The following is a 14,036-nucleotide window of genomic DNA, read 5'->3' as shown; positions in this document are numbered from 1 at the left end:
TATTTCATGTGGGAAGCAAATACCGCATAAGGATTTCCATTCCCTCTGTATTCCTTGTTTAGGCCCAGACCACGACGTCTCGGTCTGTCGCTTTTGTGCTACATTCAACAAACGCACCATTAAGCGTCGGGCGGAGTTCGCCCAGCATTATTTTGGCAAAAGATTTAACTATATTATGTAGTCGGATACTCCGACTCCAGTTTTGTCTAAAAAAATGCAAAGATAAGGACCGACACACGATGTCTGCGGCCTCTACCGACACCACACCAAAGCCGACTACACGTGGTCCGGTTCTCAGCGAGGCGCCTACGCAGCCCCTGACTACCGATGACACTACATTGGCGGTGTCTCCTGTGCCCGAGGTCGCAGGCTCCTCGGCCCACACCCCGACTACAGATACCGAAGCCACTCTTGGCGGTGAATCTCAAAATGTGGACAGGTCTACCCCCTCTCAAGGTGTTTTCAGACCTTCCTCTTCTTTTTCCATCAAGGCTTTCACTAAGTCTAAAGCAGCCATGCATTCTAAGAGACAAGCTACACAGGGCCCATCTCCAGGCCCCATGCCTACAAAACAGATGCTTAAGATGGCTGAGGATCTAATTACTCTTATCAGGGGTTCTCAACCCCCCTCCCCAGACAAAAAGCTCAGAGTGGAGGAAGAATCCCCCTCCTCTGATCAGGGCTCCATTATATCAGAGCACTCTGATGAACAGGAACATTCTTACTCCCGTTTTGAAGAGTCTGATGCAGAGGAGTCCATTCCTCTGTATCCCCCCCAGAGGATTACTCATTTGGGGAAACTTTGCATACCTTAAGGGAACACTTCCACTGGGAAGGCCAAGATTATTCAGATTCCAAGAAAAGGCTTAGGGAATTTCTCTTGCTACCTCAGCACAGGCCTCTAGCTATACCTCCTGTCTTGGACATACTAGATGATGTGTACTCGAGGCCTGCCTTAACCCGGATTCTCTGCCTCCAGCTCCAGTCAAGCCTGACAGGTACTACAGGGTTCCTGACTCACACCAATTTCTATACAAAAGTCATGCTGCTGACCCAGAAACTATCTCACAGGGCCCCAAGGGAATTAAGGCCTCCACTGCTAAAAATCCATTACCTTCCGAGAGATTCCAGATCCTTAGAAAGGTGGGGGAAAAAGGTATATACTTCGGCCACCTTAACCATGAGGGCATTAAACTGTCAGTTCCATATGCTAAAGTACCAACAGTTTTTGTTATCACAATTGAGAAGTAAAATGTCACAACCTGAACAACCAGACTTGAAGGAGTTGCAGGATTTGATGCATAGTGCAGAACAAGTGGGTAAACATACCTTACAATGTGGTTTTGATGCTCTAGAGGCCTCATGTAGAGCTGCTGTTACAGGATCAGTCATACGTAGACTTGCCTGGCTCAAGGAACAAACCTTACCAGATCATGTCAAAGCTAAATTACTAGATGCCCCTCTACAAAAGGATGTATTATTTGGTGCTTATACTGAGGAGGTATTAAGGAAAATGGAGGAAAAGGCTAAATCAATGCAAACAGTGAAAGATTTTCTACAGGTACAACCACCATGTTTCAGTAGAAATTGGCCTTCCAAAAATTGGTCCTTTCCAGCCACGGACAGACCCCAAAGAGGTAGATACAGGCGCCCGAGGGGCAGAGGGCAATCCCAAGGATCGTTTAGAGGCAGACAATGGCAAGCTCCTACACAAAGAGGTGGTGAGGATAACTCGCAACCATTCAGAAAGCAAGCCCAGTGACTTTCCCCTTTGCATGCCAAGCAAGACTCAAATGGCAGCACCATTAGGCGGAAAACTGGCATTATTTTCAAAAAAATTTGCATATTGTCACAAAAGACAAATGGATCCTGGACATTATAAACAGAGGCTACAGATTCCATTTTCATACCCTTCCAAAAATGAGAGGCATGCCAAACCTGCCACACAATCAAAGGGCAGAGGCACAAAGACAAATTTCAGATCTCATAGACATGAAAGCTATTCAAGAGGTACCTACGCACGAACAAGGTCAAGGTTTTTATTCCAGACTATTCCTGGTACCAAGGAAGGGAAAAGATTGGAGACCTATTTTGGACCTATCCATCCTAAACACATTTCTGCTCGTACCAAAATTCAAGATGCTCACTCTTCAGCAGCTTCTTCCCATGCTGGGCAAGGAGTCTTGGCTGGTAACATTGGACCTCAAGGAGGCATACCTGCAGGTTCCAATCAGACAAAATTGCAGAAGATACCTCAGATTTCTTGCAGGTTCAACCCACTATCAATTCTCTGCATTGCCCTTTGGCTTATCTACTGCGCCCAGAGTATTCACGAAATGCCTGACATCAGTAATTGCCTACTGCAGACTTCTAGGGATACAAATATACCCCTATTTCGACGACTGCCTGATCCAAGCGGACAGCAAGCACATTCTTCTGAAACATCTGGCTTATGTAATAACGTTGTTGAATTCTCTGGGATACACAGTCAACAAAAAGAAATCAAGGCTAATACCCTCTCGGAAAATAATTTTCCTGGGTGCCAACTTGGACACAAACAGCCAGATGGCCTACCTCACGCCAGAGAAGCAGGGGCAACTAACTCAATACTTCAGAACACTAGCAAATTGCACCAGGCTGACTGCAAAGAAAATCCTGCAGGCTCTGGGATTCATGGCATCTTGCATCTTACTAATCCCATGTGCAAAGCTGCATATGAGGAAACTTCAGTGGTACCTGAAAAACCTATGGTCTCAACACAGCCACAGTTTGGAAACAATAATACCACTAATTCCATGTCTTCAAAAGGAATTTCTGTGGTGGGCTCAAGCATGCCAAACAAACACAGGTCTCCCATTCAGCAAGCCTCAAGCAAATCAAGTCATCACAACAGACGCCTCGGACTATGCCTGGGGGGCGCACATGACAGATCGGTGCATTCAGGGCAAATGGTCCCAAAAAGAAAAGCACCTACACATCAATCAAAAGGAAATGATAGCAGTAATAAATGCTGTTATAGCTTTCAAAGACCTCCTGCAACCAGGTCAACTATTGATAAGGACGGACAACACCACAGTAATGTGGTACATAAACAAACAGGGAGGAACCCATTCATACCCCCTATGCAGACTGGCCATGTCACTTTGGAACATGGCCCTGGACTTACAAATCGAACTACAAGCACAGTACTTGCCAGGCAAGGAAAACACGCTGGCAGACAACCTAAGCAGAAATATGACAGATCCACACGAATGGAAGTTGCATCCTCAAGTTTTTACAGAGATAATTCAAGCATGGGGAAGGCCAGACATAGATCTCTTTGCCTCCCACAAAAATCACCAATTGACAAAATTCTGCTCAAGGATTTTTCATCCAAAGGCCTGGAGAGTGGACGCTCTCTCTTTCAGTTGGACATCAATGACAGTTTATGCCTTCCCACCTCTTCCTCTGCTGCCCAAAGTTCTATTAAAAACCAGAGCAGACAGACCAAAGATGATTCTCATTGCTCCAGACTGGCCAAGACAACACTGGTACCCACTCCTGAGGGGCCTGACGCATTCCCCACCATGGACCCTGCCTCTAATGCCTCTTCTTCTGACTCAGCACAGCTTCAAAACTCTTCACAGTCAGCTAAAAACACTCAATCTAGCCGCATGGAAGATTCCTTAGCATCACAACAGACCCTACTCTCCAAGGAGGTGCAGGATGTCATTTTGGAGGCCAGAAGGCCGTCTACTAGAAAAGCTTACTCCGCAAAATGGAAACGGTTTTGTGTCTGGAATGAGAAAAAGGGCCAGGATCCCGGAAAACTGAATTTACCTCAAATATTACAGTATCTAGCTGAGCTGCTAAGCAGTGGACTTTCTTTCTCCTCCATCAAAATCCATGCCTCAGCCATTTCTGCAGAATACAACACTGATCCACCCTTATTCTCTCACCCCCTCTTAAGACAGTTCCTCAGAGGGGCTAAGAATCTAAAACCCCCAAGGAAACAACCAATACCTGCTTGGGATCTCGATTTCATTCTAGAAAAGCTGACCTTGCCTCCTTTTGAGCCAGCTGCCTCATCAGATTTGCAATATTTGTCCTGGAAAACAGCTTTCCTTCTGGCTATTACCTCAGCTCGTAGGGTATCGGAACTACAAGCTCTCATGGCTGTGCAGCCTTTCATCATCTTCCATCAGGACAGAGTTTCCTTACGAACCAACCCGTCCTTTATGCCAAAAGTGGTATCCAGGGTAGCTTTGAATCAGGCTATACACTTACCTACCTTTTATCCTAATCCTCAAAACAAAGGGGAGAGATTACTACATTCCTTGGACATCCACAGACAACTGCGTTATTATTTGGACAGAACAAAGCCTTTCAGAAAATCAGAACAGCTCTTTGTGTCCTATGCTATAGGAGCTCAAGGAAAGCCAATTTCCAAACAGACTATCTCAAAATGGATAGCCCACTGCATACGCTTTTGCTATTCTTTTCATGGCAAAACTGTACCTACAGGCATCAGATCTCACTCCACAAGGGCTACGGCTACCTCTGCAGCTTTTCTCAGAGGAGTTCCTACCAAAGATATTTTGGAAGCAGCCACTTGGAGTTCTGTGCATACCTTCTCCAAACACTACCACCTTCCATTATACTCCAAATCTAGAGCGGGCTTTGCCACTGCAGTCTTGCAGGGCATTCTGGCTCCTCCTAGTTCCACCTAGTGCCTACCACCCCTTTCTTAGCTTTGGGATTTTACCCATCTGTTATGACTGCAGCTGTATGCACGATGAACATAGTACAGTTTTGTACCTACCATAAATGTAGATGTTCGAGTGCTAATACAGCTGCAGTCCAGGTTTCCCTCCCTCCTTCCCCTCTTGGGACAGGCCTATTGGCTAACACCTCCTCATGCAACCTGATTGGGGTATTCATTCTTGATGTATTTGCTTGCACTACTGTATTTTGATTATATTGCATTGCTTTATCACACAAATTTATGTATTGCCTTCCTTCTGGGGTCACCTGACATCTGGGGCAAGAAAAACTGAAGAAAATGGCGTTGGCTGGTTCTTTTATACCCCTGGCGCTCTGACGTCAGGGAAGAAGCGACGACAACCGACGCCGGACCTAGACTTTGGAATTCGGCCGACCGAGGACCCGCCTGATGGCAGGAGAACCCATCTGTTATGACTGCAGCTGTATTAGCACTCGAACATCTACATTTATGGTAGGTACAAAACTGTAATTTTTCAGCCAGTTACATTTTTAGTTCTTTAGTTCTTTCTTGCCATGTAGTCTGATACTTCACAATGTGTTCTTCAGCATTGTCAGTCAGTGTGAATTACCAGAGTTTGCAGCCACCCCAAATAAATATCCCATTGGGTGCCTTTTTTTCTCCTTTCCTTGTGAATGATCTTTTTTTTTGAGAAAATGAATAATTGCCTTTCTTGTTGGAACCTGATTGCCCACAAAAATTCCATACCCTGCCTTTTTTTGCATAACCGCAAGTCATGATGTTGCTATTTTTCTGTGCTAGATTTAACTCAGAAACTATTAAGAGTAAAGAAGAGTCCCTCCAGTTACATATGGAATCTAGTAAGGCAGGCCCTTTGCACACTTCAAAATGTACCGGTTCTCAGGCCATAATCCCTAAAAAACCCCATAAAGATAAGTGTCCAAAGAAGGAGGATGTCGGGAACTCCAAGGACATTTCTTTCTCCAGGCCCTTGACAAAATTTGATGTCAGTGATGCAGGTGAGACACCTTTGCAGCCCTGTGGTCTGAAGCCTATAAGGTGGGAGTCCTCTAGCATGACCTCTTCAGAGGCCACTATGACTCAGGCCCTTACCTGACTGTACAACACCAGACTGATGTCTTTTGGGTCCAAAGCCTTAATGCAGACCACTGCTTTCTGATGCCAAAGTACAGGTAATGGTTGGTTATTGTAAGGAAGGATGTGTCTTGGAACCAGATTGAGGTCCCGACCATCCACTTGCGACCTGAGGCTTTCACTTCTCCTAGGACTCGGGAACACAAACCAAGAGGCCTTCAGGTTTGGCCTGGCCTTTGCTGTCTCAGCCCACTCCCTCTTCCTCCCAGGTCTCTTCACTGGACTTGGGCAGGTTGTTTGGCATAAGTCTTCATGAAGACCAGGTAACCCACCTTGCAAAAGGATCCTTTGCCAGGAATGTCTCTGGGAAAAGAAAAAGGGACACTTCCTGTCCAGGGGAATTCTGATTCTTTAGTATTGGATGATGGGGAGGAAGTTTCCTATGTGGAACACCTTCCCCTCAGACTTATGCAGATTTTGATGACACCCTATTCTCAGCTTTGCATCTGAGGGATCTGTGTTTTGGAAAAAAAAATATTTTGCTGAACAAGTATTTCATAAACTGGATAAGAAAGGGAAATAGATGAAATCTGTCAAAGAATTTTATTCCTCCCATTCCCAGACAAAACAGTACAACTTATCATGGACCTTCCTACCCAAAACAAGGGGTCTTTAACACATCTCTATCCGAGAACTGTCTAACTTACAGCTTGGAACACTGGATTTTGACACTCTCCACCCTATCCTACTTACAGGATGTCTTGCCCATTTTGAAAGAGGCTAGAAAAAACAAAATTCTGGAAAGTCATATTTAGAAAAATGGAAAAGCTTTTCCATCTTGTGTCCATCCCTGGGTATTCTCTCTTTTTAGATGAATATAAAACAGATACTTGAATACCTGTCTTTCCTCTTCAAACAGGTTTTATCTTACTGTAACATCAAGGTTCATGTGTCTGCCATGTCAACCTGCCTCCCAGTCTTCCCACTTGTTTACTCCCACCCTTACATGAAACAATTTCTCAAGGGGATAATACACCACTGCTTATTCTGAAGGGAGTGCTTTTCCCCATATTTGAAAAGCTCACTCTGCTGATCTTTGAACAGTGAGCCTTAGTCTTTATCAAATTATTTACCTGGAAAACAACTCTCCTTTTGGCACTCACCTCAGCAGGGTGTGTGTCTGAATTTCAGGCCTTTATGCTCAAGGAATCATTATTTGTCTTCTGCAGGGATAGTCACCCAAAAAAAAAACAATCCTTCATTTATGTCTAAGGTGGTTTCACAGATCTCCTTAAACAAAGCCATTCACCTTCCTGTGTTCCTTTCTAACCCTCAAAACAAAGGGGGAAGAATATTGCATTCCCTAGATGTACACAGACAACTGAGGTGTTATCTTCACAGAACTAACATTCTAAACAATTGAGACCAGCTTTTAGTAACCCTTGCAGAAGATAAACAAGGTAAACCAGTGACCAAACTATTTCCAAATGGATTGCAAACTGCATCTACTTTTGCTACTATCAACATAGTATACAGCTTCCTCATAAGTCCGAGCTTTATTCCACCAGGCATGAAGTCACCACTACCAACTTTTTAAAAGGGGTACTCGTGCAGGCCATTCTAGAGGCTGCTAAGTGGTCATCTTTTCACACTTTCACTAAGCATTACCACCTTGGGTCCATCTTGAGGGCAAGAGCTGGGTTCACCTCTGCCATCTTGTAGAGACTGCTATTGCCAGATCTTATTTCTGGCCAACTGCCCACATAGAAACTGTGGGAGACTTCCCAGTATTTAGTACTGCAACATTAACTGTGATGAACCTAGTACAGGTGTGTCTCCACTTACCATGATTGTAAATATTTGAGTAGATCAGTGTTACAGTGCCCTTTCCCAACTTCCTTCCCCATTTTCTCCCTCTTTACTTTTGGTTGGGGTAGGTCTTATCGTCCTTTCATCACCCCCCCTTTCCTTTAGAAAACGGTCCCAGAGTCATACTTGAGATGGTTGGGAAGGTCGTGCTCCTTCTCATGCCTATCTGACTCCTATGTCTAGACAAGAATGACCTGAAGATGTTGTCAGCTGACATCGGCCTTTATACCCCAGCATCTAGACATCAATCTGCTTGGACCTCCTCTGGCTGAGGGATGGTGAAAAGATTCCAGTATTCGGGCTGGCCGTGGGCTTCTGCTTGGCAAGAAGACCCAAGAATTAGTATTGTATCACTGATCTACTTGAACATGCACAACACTTGTCTGTCTACCTACCTAACTGAATAAACTACTTGAAACTTCAACAAAGCATCTTTATTCCTCCCACTGGGGGGTATCAGAGAGACAGTCTTCTAGATCTGCTAGCTAAAGTGTTTTTATTTGGACTAATCCTTTGTACTCTGTATCTTGTTAGGCCGATCACCCTCTGGGATACCAGAATTCCCTCGAGGTGTCTAGATTACTTCTGTTTTCAGGTATGGTAAGTGGAAACACTGCTGCACTTCCCTCATTTTTTTTTCGTCTCCCTCTCAGCATTTTGCATAACAGTTATTTCTTCTGAATGCTGGTTAAAACCTCTGTTTCTGTTATCGGTCTATTGTTTGTGTATTCTAATAGGGAACCACATATCTTGAACATTTCAGAGTGCATTTGGTCAGTATTTCTCTAGAATGAATAAGGAATTGTCTGCTTTAGTTGTAATTACCGTCTGATTTTCCCACCTTTGCTGCACACTGCTTTCTGTCCCTTTCTGAGTTTTCATAGCTTCATAGGTACTTGCTTGGTCATTGATCTATGAGGATCCTACAGAGCTTAGCTTTACACTCCCATGGCAGTTTTTAGCCCTTATATTTTGCATATCGATAAATCAGAGGTGAGTGGAACAAGGGCAGTATTGGGACATGGATGCTAAAACTGAAATGAATTTGCAGTGTCTCATCCATTCATTGAAATCACATTTGAATAGAGTAAGAAAAGTATTTCTCTTATGAAAAGTGGAAGGCTGTTCCAAAGTAGAGGCATTTTGTATAATACATACCTATAGTTCCAGTATGGTGTATTTGTGTTGCAAAAGAATTGAGATCCCTTAAGTGTCTGTTCATGTGACCATTGGACTTGAGAATATGTAATAGATTTGACAGGACAGGGTCTGCTGAGGCTATGTACTTGAGGCAGAGGTCACTTGTTAGTAGTCTGTATGATATTGAGAAGAAGGATAAGGCTTTAAGATGATCTGCATAGTTATTGTGATTTTAGGTCCTTGATTTTTTTTTTTTTGTGAAAAAGCATTATAGTCGCACCACTTGTGACAGGTGTTTGGACTGTTACATGTGGAATGTGGCATTACATTCAGTGATTGGCCTGATGCGAGCAGTGGAATAATTACATCCCTTGACTTAGATGACATACCTTTAGATATAAGCTGTGCAGTGAAGTACTTCCTTACAGTAATGGATTTATGGTGATCAAAGGACAATTTATTGTCAACACAGATTCCAGATCCCTGACTACCGGATCAACTTTCAGTTCTTCCTTTTGCTTCACCTTTCTCGTCTTTGTTATTCTTCTGGACATCATAAACACTTCCGCTACAACTTTCTGTTAAATGGTTGCAGTTGTTTGTGTTATTTTTAACTGTTCTCCGTCCTGAGCTCTGTTTTTAAGTGCTGCTCACGCTTCTGCTGCAAATTGGATTCCCTCATTTTTATCGGTCAGCATTCTGGATTCACTGCAGATTTTGTTGAGAACCACCCCCTTTATATTGGAATACATGCTCAGTGCCATAAATCATTTGGATATGCTCTTGATGCCAGAATGCTGGTAAAGTACTGTGCTGTAGAAGACAAATAGATTGATGGAAGTCTTTCAAGTGACAGCTGCAAGAAAAGAATCCCTCTTCAAAGATCTGCTATTACACAGTAGGGTATTCCACATATATGATGTACTGTTTCTGGAGACTTCAGTGTGGGTGACTTAATTTTTCACAGTGATCTGTCGCAAGTCTATTTGAAGTTTTGTAAAATATTTCAAGTCCTTGCCTCAGTTAATAAACAGTTTTTTTTTCCTGTTTTGTAAAGTGTCTTATAAGCTAATCAACTGTTTGAATTGATTTTGTAGCTTAAATACACCTCCTGGTACAAAAGTAAAGCTGTTGGGACTTATTCTGGTGAAAAATGGATTTTTGCTGCTTGAAGACAGGAACACCATAGTCCTTGGAGGTGAAGTTGATCATCTGATTGAAAAATGGGAGTTACAAAGGGTGAGGTAACCTACATCAATCATTTAGTCAGTTAAAAAATTAATTAGTCCTGTGCTTTTATCTGGAAAACTTCATTTTTTACAGTGGTTACAGAAGTTTGAACACTCCGCATAGTGCCATATGGACCAGTTAAAAACTGTATGTTGGACAAATTCAAAGTTAGCAAAACGTAAACTGATAACAAGAAAAGGAGAAAGCTATCAAAGTGCATCACTGGCAGCCATATGTCACTGACTGCACTACATAGTTTCTATTTTATATTTCAGTTAGATAACTCCGTTTACAAATGTCATTTGATACATAGTTAACAGTATCTGGATAGCAGTCAGTGTGCTGAGAATTTAGCATTGCTAATCGTCAGTTTCTTGAATTATTTCTCTTGTTATAATTGTCTGTGTGCCCTCAATTCTTAAGTCAGCTGTTGTGATGGCATAGTGTGAGTGTATTGGTAGTAATCAGTGCTTGGGTCTTGCCACTAGAACATACCACTTGGATATTGTCAGTAGCTGTTAAGTAATACTGCATCTGTCATTACTTTTGTCAAGATAATTTTTTATGTTTGATTCGCTTCTTTATCAATTTCACTTTATTGAAAAGAGTTCCGTGGAAGCACATCTACCAACACTAGAGTTTTGCACTCCACATCTCCATTACTTGTCTGTACTAACTCCAGAGTTACACATCAGTGGAGGATGGAGACACACTGTCTTGCACAGACAACAATCCCACTGGGTTCACTAGTACAGTCCTATATACCATCGATTTTGCTGTAAGTAAAAATGACTCCAAAAAGAAAAAAAAAAGTAATTAAGGCAGAAAGGCCCCTTGAAATTGCATACCTGAGCCTAACAAACTGTCTTCTCTGTCTAAACTTGATTCCAAATAGAAGATGACTACACATCTTTTGAGTGTCGAATAAACATTTGATTCCTTTATCTGCACTGCGATAATTTAATGTCCATGCCATTTTCATTGAAATACCTGTCAAAATAATCTGTGTTTGGCTACCAGCCTACACTTCTCAAGATAGTCATGGCTGATGCCTCTTCTTCTTAGCATCCATGCAGAAAATAGAATCCTGCTGCCCCTTGGGACAGAAATACATTTTGGCAATAAGGTGATGAATAGCTAAGTCATCTTGTGTTTTATACATCTCAGTGAAATCCCAGATTGTCTGCATCATCTTTGAAAACGCAATGCATTTTTCACCACTTGGTACAATGAGGACAAAAAGGAGCCGGACACAAGCCTTGAATTAAATACAGAAAAAATTGTGCAAAAATGATCTTTAATGAGTAGGAAACTTTCTTGTAAAAAACACAGCGGATCAGAAAGACTGGAAGAAGAGAGAGAAGCAAAGAAATACATGATAAATCCTAAATAGCAAAACAGTCAAAAGCCGTGCTTTAAATTAGAAATTCTGCTCCTACTCTTCCCACCTGTTAGCTAAGAAGTGAGAGAAAAAAGCATGCACCCATTGTCCCATAACATTTTATCTATCTGTCTAGCTAGCTGTTTGTTAGCCAGATAAGTGGGTTGGTCTGTGAACCTTTTTCTGCTCTGATTACGAATGATACTTTGAAGCTGAAGATATTAGTGAACCTACTGGCAGATAAATTTAGTTCTAACTTTACTCCTCTCGCCTCTCTGTCCCTCAACCTATACCTAAAACTGTCTAGCCTGCAGCTATCACACAAGACAAAGTCCTAAAAGTGTGATCAAAAGTTAAACATACTGCACTGATGGGTCCTGATAATATCCTTTGATGCATCTTAAATAGTATGAAGCACAATTTACTGACACCCCCAACCACACTGTTCAGTCTCAGCCTCCATACAGGTTTTGTACCGAGTGAAAAGAGAACAGCTACAGTCATTCCCCTGCATTACAGACCCATAAGTCTGACCATCCTCACATGCAAAGTCACGGAAAGACTTGCCATGGGACTAATCAGACACTGACCTGTCTCAGTTTGTATTTGTTAAGGGCAGGTCGTGCTTAATTCAAACTGGTCGATTTTTTTGAAAAGGTCACCAAAGCAACGGATGAAGGCAAAGCAGTACACAGTGCATACTTTGACCTGGCCAAAGCTTTTGAGATAGTTCCCCACTCAAGCATAGTAGAAACACTAAGTAAACTGGGAATAAACCCGTATGTAACCTGCTGGATTGCTGACTGTCTCACAGATAGGACACAGAAAATCAAAACAGGAGAGGTTAACCTTCACAGAGACTACTCAACAGTGGATTCCCCCAGGATTCCTTGCTGGGACCTCTCCTGTTCAGTACTAGCTTTTACTTTAGAAAAGTAGATGCCAAAGGGCTCTGGCTGACTAAGTTTGAAGATGACTGCAAGCTAGCAGCAGTCATTGAATCCCCGATGTCTTAGCCGTCTTGCAGAAAGGTTTTTCCAAAATAGCTAATTGGTGCCAAAATCATGAACTTGAAACTAAATGCCATAAAATGCATTATTGTATACTTTGGAAAGTCATCTACCCCAGGGAACTGCCAAATTGACAATATGGCCCTAAGAGTTATTCCAGAACTTAAGTGGAAAGGGACCTAATATTTTATCAGCATGTGTCCATTGTTGCAAGATAGTTCTTCTGTATTGCACAGCTTATAAACACAGTGATTGTGTCTAGATCTATGGATGTCATTGTCCCTCTTTGCTGTGTCCTCACTAGGCCAGTCATTGAATGTAATGCCCCCTTGGCATGTTTCTTTCCAGACACATGCAACAGCTGGAACTCCTACAGAGTTATCATACTAAAAAGATACAAGGTCTAAACAACATATCCTTTATGAACTGACTCAAAGCCATGTCACTATACTCTGTATCCTGCAGAGTGCTAAGGGATGACCTGTGTCTGGCATACAAGGCATTGTCCGACCCATAACCCATGATGGATTTACTGCATATCAGCAAGCCAAGTGGCATCAGAAATGCTCTGTCCCGGGATCCAGACCTCTTCTGCAACATTAACAGAACAGTTTGGAGGGACATGTATATCTCACAGAGGACACTGCTGTAATGGAACAGACTGCCCATCTACATAAAACAAAGTTCATCCCTGTCCATATTCAAGTGCAACTTAGATCTATGAGTGGAAAACAGAAAATTTACCCCAGGGCTGCCCCCTATACTACCAATGGACAGATGCAGCTCCTAAATGTTTTATCCCATGCGCAGGTCCCCCAAATGTATCTATGATATGATCCCATTTATCCTTATTTAGGGTAATATATAATTATTCACTATGGGATGAGTAAGAACAGTCTGTAACCAAATGGGATTGCTTATTTTGAGCTCAAAAAGGGAACTTGGCTAGGCTTAAAATGGCCCACAAGGGCAGCTGGCCTAGCAGTCTTTTGTGAACCCATGAAATTCTAATCTGTATCACAAGAACAGAGGTAAATACAGTACAATACAATACAATACAGTTTAGTACAGCACAAATACAGTACAATATAATACAATACAATAGTGTTGTACAGTACAATGTTGTAGTTGTTGTATCTTTCGGCTTTTTCCCGGTTAGGGGTTGCCACAGCGGAACTCCAGTCCGCTAATGATTGGCAGTAGACTTTTACGTACCGACTTGCCAGGGCTGATGCACAACCTTCAACGAAGGTACGCCCATTCACGCATGTCTCCACACAGAAGACACTTTAGCTGAGAATCGAACAGGACGTCTTACTGTGAGGTGACAACGCTACCGCAGCACCACCACCACAGTAGGTGTTGTACAGTACAATACAAAGCAAATAATGTAGTTTAGTCAATCAACCCCATACATTGGCTGCCATTTCTCTGGAAGGTAAGTAAACATCTTTTTAACACACAACAGCAAACAAAACATTACACAAGTATTATGCCTTTAAATTCAACCCATCATATAGTACCTTATCCAGAAAATGTCTGCAAGTCCTTACCTTCTGATAGTTTATTTCTTTACACTGTTAGTACA

General features: G+C 42.5%; 1 protein-coding gene across 2 annotated transcripts in view; it reads left to right on the top strand.

Annotated features, from left to right (window-relative positions):
- The window catches only part of TDRD3 (tudor domain containing 3), a 1,563,842-nt gene that overhangs the window by 658,043 nt on the left and 891,763 nt on the right, over positions 1-14,036 (top strand). For both annotated transcript variants that reach the window (XM_044072885.1, XM_044072886.1), the window contains exon 5: positions 9,925-10,066. In XM_044072885.1, coding sequence (XP_043928820.1) covers positions 9,925-10,066 — 142 coding nt within the window. The remainder of the gene's footprint in view (positions 1-9,924; positions 10,067-14,036) is intronic.

The sequence above is a fragment of the Protopterus annectens genome, chromosome 5.part1, assembly GCF_019279795.1.
Source record: "Protopterus annectens isolate FY-2018-M chromosome 5.part1, PAN1.0, whole genome shotgun sequence".
NCBI classification, from domain to species: domain Eukaryota; kingdom Metazoa; phylum Chordata; order Ceratodontiformes; family Protopteridae; genus Protopterus; species Protopterus annectens.
Note: the sequence above shows the minus strand (reverse complement) of the source record. Positions and strands in the feature narration are given on the sequence as shown.